Source organism: Rhinolophus hipposideros (genome assembly GCF_964194185.1).
Source record: "Rhinolophus hipposideros genome assembly, chromosome: 20".
NCBI classification, from domain to species: domain Eukaryota; kingdom Metazoa; phylum Chordata; class Mammalia; order Chiroptera; family Rhinolophidae; genus Rhinolophus; species Rhinolophus hipposideros.
In genome coordinates this window covers 51,062,683-51,075,999 of record NC_138066.1, presented here as the reverse complement: position 1 = coordinate 51,075,999, position 13,317 = coordinate 51,062,683, and the positions used below count along the sequence as shown (strand labels likewise).

The following is a 13,317-nucleotide window of genomic DNA, read 5'->3' as shown; positions in this document are numbered from 1 at the left end:
CCTCCCCCTTGCCCTCTCCTCCCCTCCCTCTCTTGTCCTCCCCTCCCCCTGTCCCTGCCCCCCTACCCTTCTCTCCCCTCTCCTCCCCTCCACTCCCCCAGGGTTGGCTCAGCTTGGAAGATTGTTTAAATTCAGCCTTGGCTGTCAGCTGTTTTGCTCTGGTTTTTTGCTCTGGTTATCAAATCAGCCAGACTGCCGCCTTGGGCTGCCGCCAGCCCCAACACTCACAGTCAGAACAGAGAGGAGAGAGAGGAGCCCCGGAAGCCTTATGGGCAGCCAACCCCAGAAGAAACCTATGTCATGTGGTTTCTGAAAATCGAAACCAGACTCAGTTTTCTGAAGCATTGGGACCAGCCTGACCACTTTCCACACTGTGGGCTTTCTGGGTTGACAGTCTGCAGGGGGACCCTGCAACAGGAAGTTCGGAGGTCCCAGGACCGTCATCAGTAGTTGCCTCAGGCAGGTAAGCTATGCCTCTTGCTCTCAGGTGGCTGTCCCTCTCCCTACACTGTGTCATCTAGTAGGGGCCACGTCTCCCTGTTTGCACCCAGCTGGGCATCTGGTGCTTCTCCTGGGCCCAGGGACCATCATGGGTCCTCTCAGATCCATTAGGTCTTCGTGTACAGTCGGGCAGGTTTTTCACTGTACAAGGACACCAGCCAAAGGAGCAAGCAGACTTGGAATTCAGCCCAACCCCCTCTCTCTGGTCTGCATATCGGCCTGGGCCTGTACCTGCCCAAAGGAAGAGCACCTTTTTCTAATTTGCACAAAAGCACTCTGGGCCAGGAGCTAGGCACACCCGTCCCAACTTCCCATAGGAGGGAGTCAGGCAAAATGGGTGCCACAGCCACCCAAGGGCAGCGACATCTGCATACTGTGCACCAGGTGCCCGACTGGCCATTTTTCCAGGGCCCTGAGTTCCAGGGTGAATAAAGCAGCTGTGGCCCGAGGACTGCAGCATGTACCAACCATCCTGGTTTGCCCGGGACTGAGGGGTGTCCCAGGACATCGGATTTCCAGTGTTAAAACCAGGACAGGCCCTGGCACACAGACGGTTTGTCACCCCAGCCCCTCAGGCTCCTAGCCCAAGCTGCCCTTACTTAACAGCTGTGTGACAGGGCCACCTCTGGGCTTCAGCTCCTGCCCCCGGAAGGCGGGCTTAGTAGTAAGAAGTCTTAGCTGTGCCTGGGAGCAGTCCTGACACAGGGTGAGCCCAGGCCAGAATGCCTGGGGACTCGGCAGGGCTGCCTCAGGGTCATTAGGCTCTGACTTACAGGACCGCAGGTATTGGGGTCTGTCACAGGTCACAGGGTGCTTCCTAAGCCAGAGAAACAGTGACTGCTGGATATGGGGGAAGGGACACGAGGAAGGAACATGACTGGGCTGAAGAGGAAAGCTAGCAGCAGGAATTACACAGAAGCTAGGAGCACTGCATGCCCCCACCCTTGCCCTGCTCCGCTGAATCTCCGCAGTGGCCCTCAGCTTCTCCAAGCCTCTGCTTCTTGGGCGCACTGACCTCCAAGGTGACAGTGCCAGGTCCACACTAAGCCAGCTCAACAGGTCCTCACCGTCCTTCTTCCGGCCCCTCCCTCACTCCCACCCAGCTGTGCAGTCAGGGACCTGGCCCCAGCCTGACCCCTCTCACTGCTGTCCATCCCTCAGTCACCCGGCCGGATTTCTGTGGCCTCCTGATGCAGCCTGCTTTCATTTCCCTCCCTCCCAGGGCTCACGTGGCCCAGAAGTTCTTTGTGCAGATCTCTGGGCTCTCCTGCGTGGCTATTGTCTGAACATAGAGCCCCACCCTTAGCAAAGTTCACTAGGTCCCTCCTTATCTGAGCCCTGCACACCTGACCTTCTCCCTCCCCACCCGGCCCAACTGACAGCCACGGCCAGGGCCTGGTTTTCTGAGATGGGCTCCAGTCCCCACCATCCTTGCTGCCTGGAGACACCCCCACCCACCCCCTTCATTTGGGCAAGTCTTACAGGGCCTTGGAGGACCGCCTTTCATGTGACCTGAGGGAGCCCTGCTGGGGCGCCCATCACCCTCACTGTCTGCGGGAGTAGGGACCCACCCCCCTGTCGCCCTCCACGAGGAGAACCTGAAGGCTGGAGGACGGACCAGAACTGGTCCCAAGAGCTGTCCAGCTCTGCCGTCTCACTGCCGCCCCCTTCTCCTGCAGGACAGGCGCTCCCAGGCCAGGCCATGGCTCTGCCACAGCTCCTCTGCATGTGGCTGCTGGTTGCAGGCACTCACGGTAAGCTGAGCCTGGAATGAGGGGAATGCTGAAAGCAGCTCTCCCTTCCCTGCAGGCTTAACCCCTCTTCACAAAATGTCTAGGAATGTTCTGCCCGGCCTGGGTCACTGGGGTCGGCTCAGGTTTCCTCTCCTGCTTGAAGCCCCATTTGTCCCAAGTCATGTGGCTTTAGGTCCTGGGGGTGTACCAAGAAATTCTCCATTCCATCCAGTTCCCAGAGGGACCAAGCAGGAAGGGCCCATCAGACCAGCGGAACACTGGGGGGCCTGAGGTCAGTGACCTTTGGACGCAGACTCCAGAGTCCTGGGTGCCTGTCCTCAGCTCTATCTACCCCTCGAGGCCCAGGAGGCCTTCATCAGCCTGGTGACCCCACGGAAGCCTGCTGCACCCCAACTGAGAATTGCCCTCTGACCCTGTCGGTTCCTGCAGGGGCTGGGCCCAGGGAGTCAGCCAGCTGAGTGCCAGAAGAACAAGTGTCAGTGGAGCCACGGGCTCCGAGCTGAAAGACAAGAGCAGGCTCGTTTACCCTCTGTGAGCGTGGGTGGGGTGTCCCACTCCTCCCCAACGGGCAACCCCCTCAAGGATGGATGGGGGCGCTTTAAAGCTGTTTATCCAGCAGTCGCCCCTGTTGGGAACTTGACTGCTCCCACGAAAGTACACCGCCCCGGTGAAGGGGGTGGTTGGTGGCGGGGGAAGGAGGCCCTGCCTTTCTCTCTGCTGACCTTCCCATTCCCTTGAGAACCCTGCAGGTGTGAAAGATGGTGACATGCGGCTGGCCAACGGGGACGCCGCCAACCAGGGTCGCGTGGAGATCTTCTACGGAGGCCAGTGGGGGACAGTGTGTGACAACCTGTGGGACCTGACCGATGCCAGCGTCGTCTGCCGGGCCCTGGGATTTGAGAACGCCAGCGAGGCTGTGGGCAGAGCTGCCTTTGGGCCAGGTGAGCCTGCTGGTCCTCAGCCCCTCCAGAGCAGCGAGTCCCAGGGAGGGGCCCTCACCTGAGACTTGGGACAGTCGCCCTGTCCCCTCAGCGTGGGCCCACTCTGAGCACGCGGGTCTGTGCTACAAGGCTCTGCCGGCCTGGCTCACCCATGCGCTGCTGGTGGCCATGACGAGGCTCTTGGGTGTGTCATTCAGGAGCTCAGCTGTGGCTCAGGAGCTCCCTTAGGCCCAGAAGCTCCACTCCTGGGAATTTGTCTTCCTGAAACAATTTCCCCCAAAAGAAGAGTCTGTGTGCAGGAAGATTTTCAGTGACACACGGGCTGTGGTTCTGAAAAGAGGGAAGTACTCTAGGTTTCCAGCTGCTTGTTGTCCACGAAGGCTCTAGGCTTCATGAGAAGGCAGGCTAGCAGACGGTCTGAGTTCACAATAATAAATCTGAACCCACACTCAAGCAGAGTCACCTGATTGTATCTAGTAAAAGACGCCCACAAACGCGGACACACCCCGGAGCAGAATGCGAGTAACACGAAGCCGCCTCAATGGCACGGGTCGCAGAGGGTTTTGCCGTTGCTGTGCAGTGAATGTGACTGTCCTTTCCGGCTTCTCAGGGGAGCAGCCCCATTCACGGGGCCTTCCTCCCGCGGCTGAGAGCCCTGGCCCCCCAATCCAGCCTCTGTCCTCCCCACTATCCCACCAGGAACGGGCCCTATCATGTTGGACGAGGTGGAGTGCAATGGGACAGAGCCCTCGCTGGCCAACTGCAGCTCGCTGGGCTGGCTGAAGAGCAACTGCAGGCATAATCAGGATGCCGGCGTCATCTGCAACAATGGTGAGCGGGCGGCCCCACCCCGAGCCCCCCCCCAAAGCCTTGGGGTCCTGTGGATCCCGGGACGGCATTCGTGCCCGCTCCTCCCCCCACCCCCTGCCAAGCACACATACATCTGAGCAGATCACACACCCGTGCACAGGTTCGCAGGTGATGGGGGGGCAGCCTGCAGATCCCAAATCGCTCGCTGCCCTTTCCGGCACCTGCTCAGAAACGCTCCGTTTACCCTGATCATGCCACAGTGAGACCCATTCCAGACACACATGAAGTCCACACATGGCAGGCTTCTCTCTGTCACCGCCACCATTTCACTTTTGCTAGTTCTCCTTCTGGAACACACTACACGGCGCCCTGTGTGCTCCAGCAATGTACTGCATGTGCTGAGATGCTCCTGGATGGCTGAAAGGCCAGGTCACAAACAGCCCAGCCCCCTCCCCTGACTCCATCAGTCGTTCTAAACAAACCCAAGCTGCCCTGATTTTTCAGTCCTTGAGTCTGAATTTTACCGTTGTTCTTTGCTCTCTCATGTCCACTTGTCGCTTCTTTCTGGGCTGGTACACGGGCCTCGGGACATGTGTGTCCCCTAGGCATGGAGGACACAAAGGAAAGCCAGGGCGTTCACACTATGACAGAGCGAGTGCTGGGGAGGGGTACAGGGGACACACCTGGGCTGGGGAGCAGGGTGCAGGACAGGAAGCACCTCTGGTGGGAGCCTGGGGGCCCCGTGGTGAGTGGAGGCCCTAGGGAGGCCCTGAGAGTCTGGGGTGTGGGGACGATTGGGGGCTGAGCCCACCTGGTTTAAACGTTGAAATTCAAACCTATTTGTGGCCGCGAAAGAATGCGTGGATTCTGTCCCCTGTGAGGTCTGGGAGGGGTCAGAGGGGGGGAGTCCCCAAAGGAGGCTGCTTTGTGTTGCCAAAGGATCCTGTCTGAGCCCACCTGGTTTAAACGTTGAAATTCAAACCTATTTGTGGCCGCCAAAGAATGCGTGGATTCTGTCCCCTGTGAGGTCTGGGAGGGGTCAGAGGGGGGGAGTCCCTGAAGGAGGCTGCTTTGCGTTGCCAAAGGATCCTGTCTTCAGAACGTCAAACAAGGAGGAGGTTCAGGTTTCAGAAGGTAGCCCCTGGGTGACCCATCCAATGATGGGTTGGGGTTTTAAAGGATGGGGCCTCAGGCTCTGGAAGTCCACAGCTTCAAACCCCCTCCTGAAGGTGCTGCCTGAATTTTGGGGAGAAATGAGCTAACCAGGGTTGTTTGATGGATGTAGGCTGGGGGCACTCTGGGCCATGAGGGGCAGGGGCACCCGTTTTCCGAGATGGGTATTCCCTTGTCTCCCCAGGAGCCTTCTGAGTAGATAAGTAAGGCAGGGACAGAGGCCTCAGTATAAGGGAAGAAATTGACTCCACGGAGGGAAAGTACTTCTGGGCCACAGCGAGTGAGTGACAGGCCCGTTGCAGGCCCGTGAGCCTTGCCCCCCACCCCCAGCGTGGTGCATTCCCTCTGCCCCTCCTTAGAAACCAGAGGTATCCACACGCTGGACCTGTCTGGCGAGCTCCCTGATGCTCTCGAGCAGATCTTTGACAGCCAGAGGGGCTGTGACCTGTCCATCAGGGTGAAGGTGAAGGACACGGAGGACCTGCATCTCTGCGTCCACAGGCTCATCCTGTCCACCAACCCTGAGGCCCAGGAGCTGTGTAAGACGCCAGGCAGCACGGTCACCATGGAAGTGGATGCTGAGTGCCTGCCTGTCGTCAGAAACTTCATCAGGTGAGCTCCTTGGGGCTGCAGCCGGCATCGCGGGCAGTGTCGCCAGCTCCGCCCAGTCGCCCTGCTGGGAGGTGGCCACTCGGTCACCACGGGGGCAGGGGCGGCTCCTAAGGGCTTGTGTTCTGAAAGTATCCACTTCAAGAAGCGATTGTATGTATTGAAAGTGGTTCCCTCTTTCTTACCACCAGAGTTTTAGATGGCCGAAAGGGACACTTAGGAGAAAAAAGATGGCAATTAAGACAGATTAAGGTGGTTCCTCTCCGGCCAAGTGTAAGAACCTGTCTCTAGCCTGTGCCCTCCTGGTGGGATGGAGTCTATGGTGTGTCTGAGATGAGGCCGGAGCCCCACCCGCCGCCTGCCCCAGTGGGATCAGTGCCCTAAGGCAAAGCTCAGGGGTGCTCTGGAGTGGCCACTATGCGTGCCCTCTTTCTCTCTCTGTCTCTGTCTCTGTCTCTTTCCCTGCACGGCAAAGAGGCTGCAGTGAGCTGGGTGTCCTGGCCTCTTGGCCCTTCCAGGCCCCTCAGAAGACCCTTCCCCATCGGGCCCCCGCTCAGACTCTCCCTTCCCTCTGCCCCGCAGCCACACGCAGCACCTGCTGTTCAGGCTCCCATCAGTTACCCCCTCGCCAATTCTGTGGTTTCTCGGGGTCACTGACCCCCCCACACCCGGCCTTCGGTCCTGTGGGTGTTTTCTTCTCTGATGCTGGGGCAGGGCCAAGGGGACATCGCGACCCCTGTTCCCACCCCCTTGGGGGCTTGCTGGAAGCTGAGGGTGGTCAGGTGCACGGGGGTTGAGAGGAGACTGGCTGGGCTGGCTGTGCAGCCACCAGCGCCCTGGGAACCGTCCCCCTCGGGCCTGACAGGAGAATTAAGAGACAGAACAAAACCTTCTGCAGTGTTCTCCCTCCATGTGTCAGTGCCCTTTGCGGGGCCCTGGCGCGTCCTGCGATGAAAGCAGCCGTGCCGGAGGCGTGGGCCCCAGTCCCTGGTCCTGGAGCGGTCCCAGGCTGAGCCTCACGGCGCGGCAGACTGCAGTCCGCCAGTACCCAGCTGGTGGGTGACTGGCAGCATGACTGGACACTGCGGGGGGCCCAGCTCCTCTGCACACAAGTCCGCGCCTGCAACGTGGGGTGCCAGTGCTCCCCACTGGGGACACAGTGGGTGGCAGGTCGGGCTCCCCGGAAGGCTCAGTGTTTGAGAGATGCCACCTGGCTCTGAGTCCCTGTGGCCCTGGGGAGACTTCGGTTCTCCCTAACGGCAGGACTCCACTTGCCCCGTCCCAGGAGACGGTGGCAGGCCTGGCCTGGCCTCCTCCTCCAGGCAGGCTCCCTCCACTCACGTTTTCACGCAGCCAAGCGGTTCCTGGTGGCACACTGCCTGACATGGCAAATGGTTTAGACTAGACTGGTGTCACCTACACGGGCTCACGGTTGGCAGGGAAGCAGACAGGAAGAAACCAGGGGCAGTGCCCGCGTCATGGGGCATGGGGCAGGTGCTGGGGCAGGAAGGGCACCCATGGACCCCCAGCAGGGGACCGAAGGGTCCCATCCAGGGACATGACAGCGGGAAGGAAGGCAGACCCTGCTGATGCCTGGCATCGTGGGTCCTGGAGCCCAGGGCCCTGCAGAGGCCGGGCTCAGAGCACCAGCGAGGGCAATGGCAGTGATGACCAGGGACGGGAGACCAGCAGGTAAGGGCCCCTCTCTCAGCTCAGAGATGAAACCTGGACCTCCGGGACCCTGAGACCCACCCAGGTGTCAGTGCACATGGCAATAAGCAAACTCGAGACTGGAATGTGTGTTGACCCAAGACATAAATCAGGGGCTGGGAGGACTGAATGCCTTTTGAAATCGCTAGCACCTGGGGTGTCGGTGGGTCAGCAGCCAACATGGACAAAAAGGTCCTGTCGGAGAGGTGGGCCCACAGCCCCTGGGCACACTGGCTGCCCTGCTGGGTGGGGAGCAATGGTACCAGGCGCTCCTCTCTGCCCCCCTCTCCCCAGGTACTTCTACTCCCGAAGGATAGACGTGTCCCTGTCATCAGTGAAGTGTCTCCACAAGCTGGCCTCTGCCTACGGGGCCAAGCAGCTGCAGAGCTACTGCGCACACCTCTTTGCCGTCCTCCTGCCCCAGGACCCGTCTTTCCAGACGCCCCTGAACCTCTACGCCTATGCACTGGCCACCCAGGACCCCGTGCTGGAGGAGCTGTGTGTGCAGTTCCTGGCCTGGAACTTCGAGGCCCTGACGGCGGCCGAGGCCTGGACGAGTGTCCCCCTAGCCCTGCTCCAAGTCCTGCTGTCCAAGAGCGAGCTGGCCGTGCCCAGCGAGCTGGCCCTACTGACAGCTGTGGATGTTTGGAGCTGGGAGAAGCGTGCCAGCCACAGAGAGATGGAAGCCATGGTGGAAAAGGTCCGCTTCCCCATGATACTGCCCAACGATCTCTTCCAACTGCAGTTTAACCTGTCCCTGTACTGGAGTCACCAGGCGCTCTTCCAGAAGAAGGTTCTGCAGGCCCTGGAATTCCACACCGTGCCCTTCTGGTTGCTGGCGCAGTACCGAGGCCTGAACCTCACTGAGGACGCCTACAAGCCCCGGATTTACACTTCACCCACGTGGAGCGGGTCCGTCACACGGGACCACCATCACTACTGGTCTGACCCCTACCAGTCCTTCCAGACGCCACAGCACCCCAGCTTCCTCTTCCAGTCCAAGCTCGTCTCCTGGTCTCTCGTCCACCTCTCCACCGTCCAGAGCTGCTGGAACTACGGGTTCTCGTGCTCCTCAGACGAGCTCCCTGTCCTGGGCCTCACCAAGTCCGGCTACTCAGATCCCACCATCGGCTACGAAAACAAAGCCCTGATGCTCTGTGGGGACAGCTTCGTGGCAGATGTCACTGATTTCAGGGGCCCGAAGGCCATGATCCCCAGCGCCCTGGAAAAGAACGGTTCCAGGAGCACCTCCTTCTTCCCCTGCCCGGCAGGGTCCTTCAGCAGCTTCCGAGCGGTCATCCGCCCCTTCTACCTGACCAACTCCTCGGGTGTGGACTAGACAGGGGCTCGAGGTGGCTGGCGCGCACAGAAGCCAGGCGCCTCCCAGCCAACTCCCCCCAGCATCTCTGTCCTTGACCCCCTTCCTCTCTGCCGCCACCTCCCACAGCTGGCCACCAGATGTCCCCCTGCTCCCACTGATCTCTGAGCTTGAAGAAATTACTGGAAGGTTTCAACCAGTGTTCATGCAGATGCTGAGAATTCTCAGTCCTCCCACTGCCAGGCTCGTGTGTCAGGAAGTGACCAGACATGAGCGTAGTGGCTGTTGGACTTTCGCAGTCCTCTGTTGTCCCTTGTCTGAGATCATTAAAATTGCATCATGGTTCCCAAGTTCTGTCGTTCACACGGAAAGGGGGACTGAGTCCGTTCTGCACTTGAAGTTGGGTGTGCTGGTCCTGGGGTACAGGGCACCAGCAGCCACAGTCCCTGTCCTCACCAAGCTACGGTATTACCAAGTACATACTGGGGTAATTAAAACTGGCGCAGTGGGGCTGGAAACCGGAAGGGAGGGTGTGCGGTGGGAGCGTCGGCTGGGACCCCTCAGACTGCGCTCAGGAGCAGCAGGTGTGGGGAAACGGCGGGAGGGTGTGGTGCGGGTGGAAGGGCCCGCAGGTGAGCAGAATCTTTCCTCCCTACATCCCTGCACGTGTGCACAGGGGTGAGAGACAGAGATTGTCACGTCCGCACTGTTTGTAAGAGTGAAAACTCGGAGACAGTGTAACTGCCCATCAAGGGCTTGACCACAAATAAAAGCCGCCCAGGACGGGGTAGGTCAGAGAGAAAGGTGTGCTGGAAGGGTGCTGGAAGGATCCTGGGCGACGCACAGAACCGAGGCAAAGGCAGGAGGACCGGTCGTGGGGGCCTAGGGGGCGTCCTGTTAGAATGACACCACTTCAAGGTGTCATTCCGGGCGCCGAAAGCCCCCCCGCACTGAGAGCAGGGGCAGGAATTCTAAAGTGTCCCCCACGCTCAGGCACAGGGTCCCGAGCAGAAGCATCTGGTTGGCCAGCTCAGGCCACGTGCCTGCCTCTCTTGCCAGGGGCTGAGAGAACAGCGTGTGAACCATTTCGGCCTCAGGAAGGGGGCGCGGCACAGAGCTCACCCAATGGGAGGGAGGTTCCGATGCTGGGCAGCCACGGGCCGCGGGCCCGCCACGCACTCTTCTTCCCCACCAGCTTTGCAGAAACAAAAGCGGAGACATGAATTCTCCGCCTGATCCAATGAAGGGCCCCAGGCGCCAGGCTCCACATTTCACAGCCAGCGCCAGCCCCACCATCTCGCTGCGTCCGTCCGTGGCGATTCCTCGGCATTCTTTAAGCGGATCGTTTTATTGAAACCACCCTGTTGACCACCACCAACACCACTGCCAGGCACAACAGCGGGTACAGGAAGAAAACAGAAAAAGTGTTCCTGTAAACACGCAGGCAACTCAGCAAAGGCGGCACCGCGGGTAGAATTTAGTCTCATTGCAGCAGTTAGAATCTCTCTTCTCCTGCCCCCTCCGGGGTCCCCTGCCAGCAGCCAGCACCTCGGCAGCCAAGGGATGGACCTGGTCAGGGAACCAGAATCTTCCTTCCGGAGGGCTCTGAGCCCCGTGGCTCCTGCCCACAGGGAAGGCTGCAGACCTCCCGGGAGCCCCTGGACACCCCTCCCCCAGGAACCACTGGGGGGTCTTTGTATCCACCTTGTACTTCTGAGTGGCAGTGCCTCTTTCCCTGATAGTCAGGGCCAGCCAGCCCCGGGCAGGCCTCACTCACACCTTCTGGGCGTACGTCGTCCTCCAGACTAGACGCCAGCTTAGCTTCCTATTCGGTGGAATGTGGAAGTGCCTCTGGGTGGAGTTTCAGGGACCGGGAGCAACACATTCACCCCGTCCTGCTGTTCCAGGTCAGGGAGGACCACACATTGGCCACGCGCTCAGCACACGTCTCAGACTGGAGTGCAGGGTTGGCTTGGGTTATTGTTTGTTTGGGGAAAGGGTGGTGGTGGCAGGAAATGATTTATTAAGGACTCTGGAAGTAGGTTCCAGGATGGTTAGAAGGCCGTTGCTGTCATCCTGGGCCTTCGCACTTGTCCCAGCCTTCCTATTCACAAGCCACTTTGTGTCAGGGCCACTCACAGGGCAGTACACTCCTGGGCCTCGGCACCTGCCTGAGCGGGAGGCAGATCAGCCTGGCAGGCGGGGAGGCCCCACCCAAATCGACAGTAAATGTTGATTCCTCCGACGGGAGGCGTCGCTGGGAGTAACCGCCGCTGGGGAGCCAGCTGCTCCACCTGGCCATCGCAAGGTGCCAGGTGAGGGCTCCGGGCAGGTGTCAGGTCACATCAGCCCTGGTGACAAGGCCAAGACGAGCACTTGCAAAGGCCACCTGGAGAGCCAGCAGGCCCTTGTGGCTGGAGACGGGCAGAGTGACCCCCTAGAGCAGCCCTCCTGACCCCATGAGGTGAGAGCCTGTGCTGCAGGGCGGGCCTTTTGGTGAACAGTTGGTCCGAGGACATAAACGTCCTCGTCCTCTGTGACCATTCCAAGAGCCCATCCTCCTTCTGACTCCTTCCACCCGCGGGTCCCCTGCTGTGCCTTCATGTGTCAGCAGCACCCCTGGGCAGTCCCAGGGAGGAGCCCCGTCCTCTCCACCACACTTACTGGTTTGGGGCCCACTTGACTGAGGCCCAGAGCATGTGACCCATGTTCGTGCTTCTGCGGGGGAGGGGACTCATTGAAAACACTGCATCAGGCAGGCCACAGGAGGTTTTTAAATGCCTCTTCCTGCTACTCAGCCCCACACATGTTGTGGCCACAACGTCCTACCAACATGCTCAAGACTCCCTGAAATGCCGGGAACTCAGGTGACTTCCTTGTGCCCCATCCATGTGGCCCCCAGCGAAGGTGGGGCCCTGGGCCTCAGTGAGGGAGCTGGACAGAAAAGGTTTGATGTGGCAGCAGCTGATCTTCTGAAAGAATGTCGGGGGGGGGGGGACGCCAGGAGCTGGGAGCCAAGCCTGCAGTAGTTGCAATACACAGGAAAGAATGTGGCGCTGCCTGCTGGCTCTGTCTGCCTCGCACCAGCTCCCACGCTCCTGCAATTCCGTGTGCACACGTGCCCTTGCCAGACCTGCTGTGTGCACTCAGGCCCGCGGGGCAGGGGGCGCTCGTTGAGGTCCCCTGTCCCCTGGACGAGCTGCACTAGGCTGGTAGGTGTGAGGACTGGCGTCTCTGCCTGCAGGAGACAAACACACAGCTGGCAGAGACTAAGAATGACACAGTGGGGAGACGGGTGGGGAGTGCAGCCTGGCTGTAGACCAAGGACGAGGGGTGTCCAGGAGGTGGGAGGGGCAAAGGCAAAAGCACTGAAGAGTGGGGTGGGGGGTGTCTCAGGAGGCAGGTCAGCTGGACCAGAGGGGGCGAGGGGCCCCAGGACTCAGATACCAGCCATTGCCCAGGGCGGGCCTTTTGGTGAACTGTTGGTCCCAGGACATAAATGTCCTCGTCCTCTGTGACCATTCCAAGAGCCCATCCTCCCTCTGCCTCCTTCCACCCGCAGGTCCCCTATTGTGCCTTCATGTGTCTGCAGCACTCCTGGGCAGTCCCAGGGAGGAGCCGGGGGAGCCCCGTCCTCTCCACCACACTTCCGCAGGGAGGGCGCAGGCCTGTCAGAACCTACGTGAGCAGAGCAGCCGGGAACTGGTGTGCACATCTCTGCCTCATCTGAGCGCTCCAGCACTCAGACCCCCCCTCACCCCGGAGCAGGGGGCCCAGGTCCCCAGCCTGTCCTGCCACTTCAGATTCAGGGGTCACAAGGATGCCCCAGCCTCCTGGGGAGACGTGGAAATTCAGGGCCTGTGTGTTTCCTGAGGCTGCTGTCACAAACTTCCAGAACCCAGGGGGCGTCAACCAGCACAGACTTACTCTCTCCCAGTCCTAGAGGGCGGAGCCCGGAAACGCAGGTGCCGCTGCCTGGCCACCACCTGTTTAAAGGGAGCGTCTGGACCCCACAATGCCTCAGGCTGTGGTCCAGCCTCCACGGGGAAGTGGGAGCTGACTTTATAAAATGCAAATCTGCTCTTGGAATTTTAGCAAATGCCCCAGTTTTACCAATGAGAGGTGCTCATTGTCTGGGCAGTGAAGGGTAGGGTGACCCATGAAAGTTCCCTGACCCCGCAAACCGGAGGTCTCAACAATTAAGGGGTGGGGAGCAGCCAAAGTGTCCCTAACAGCCGTCCCTTCACAAGGAAAGAGGCTTATCTGCGCTCACACGTGTGCACACACACACCCCAAATCCTGGCTCTGGTCAGCAGGACTCTTTTCCTTCTTATACAACAGAGACGATTTCTTTTTCTGGAACTATCTTTCTCCTTCCCTCCACAAGTTTAATTCCTATGTATCCTTCAGGTCTCTCCACCTTGGAGGAGCCTCTGATCTCGGGGTTCTTACTAAAAGGGGCCTGCGCTTCTGCATTTCTAGCCATCTCTGAGGAAGGCCA

General features: G+C 59.8%; 1 protein-coding gene across 1 annotated transcript; it reads left to right on the top strand.

The window, feature by feature from the left end:
* Positions 1–228: 228 nt before the first annotated feature.
* On the top strand, positions 229–9,164 carry LGALS3BP (galectin 3 binding protein). The gene is made up of 6 exons (XM_081029650.1): positions 229–463; positions 2,181–2,255; positions 3,005–3,196; positions 3,896–4,027; positions 5,539–5,791; positions 7,793–9,164. The coding sequence occupies exons 2-6, from the start codon at positions 2,204–2,206 to the stop codon at positions 8,835–8,837; spliced, it is 1,674 nt and encodes a 557-aa protein (XP_080885776.1). The 5' UTR covers positions 229–463; positions 2,181–2,203; the 3' UTR covers positions 8,838–9,164.
* Positions 9,165–13,317: the final 4,153 nt, after the last annotated feature.

Excerpts from the sequence above, each read along its gene's own strand:
- LGALS3BP (XM_081029650.1), top strand. The coding sequence starts at position 2,204 with ATGGCTCTGCCACAGCTCCTCTGCATGTGGCTGCTGGTTGCAGGCACT. Across the intron at positions 2,256-3,004 it reads GCTGGTTGCAGGCACTCACG|GTGTGAAAGATGGTGACATG; the intron begins GTAAGCTGAGCC and ends AGAACCCTGCAG. Across the intron at positions 5,792-7,792 it reads GTCGTCAGAAACTTCATCAG|GTACTTCTACTCCCGAAGGA; the intron begins GTGAGCTCCTTG and ends CCCTCTCCCCAG.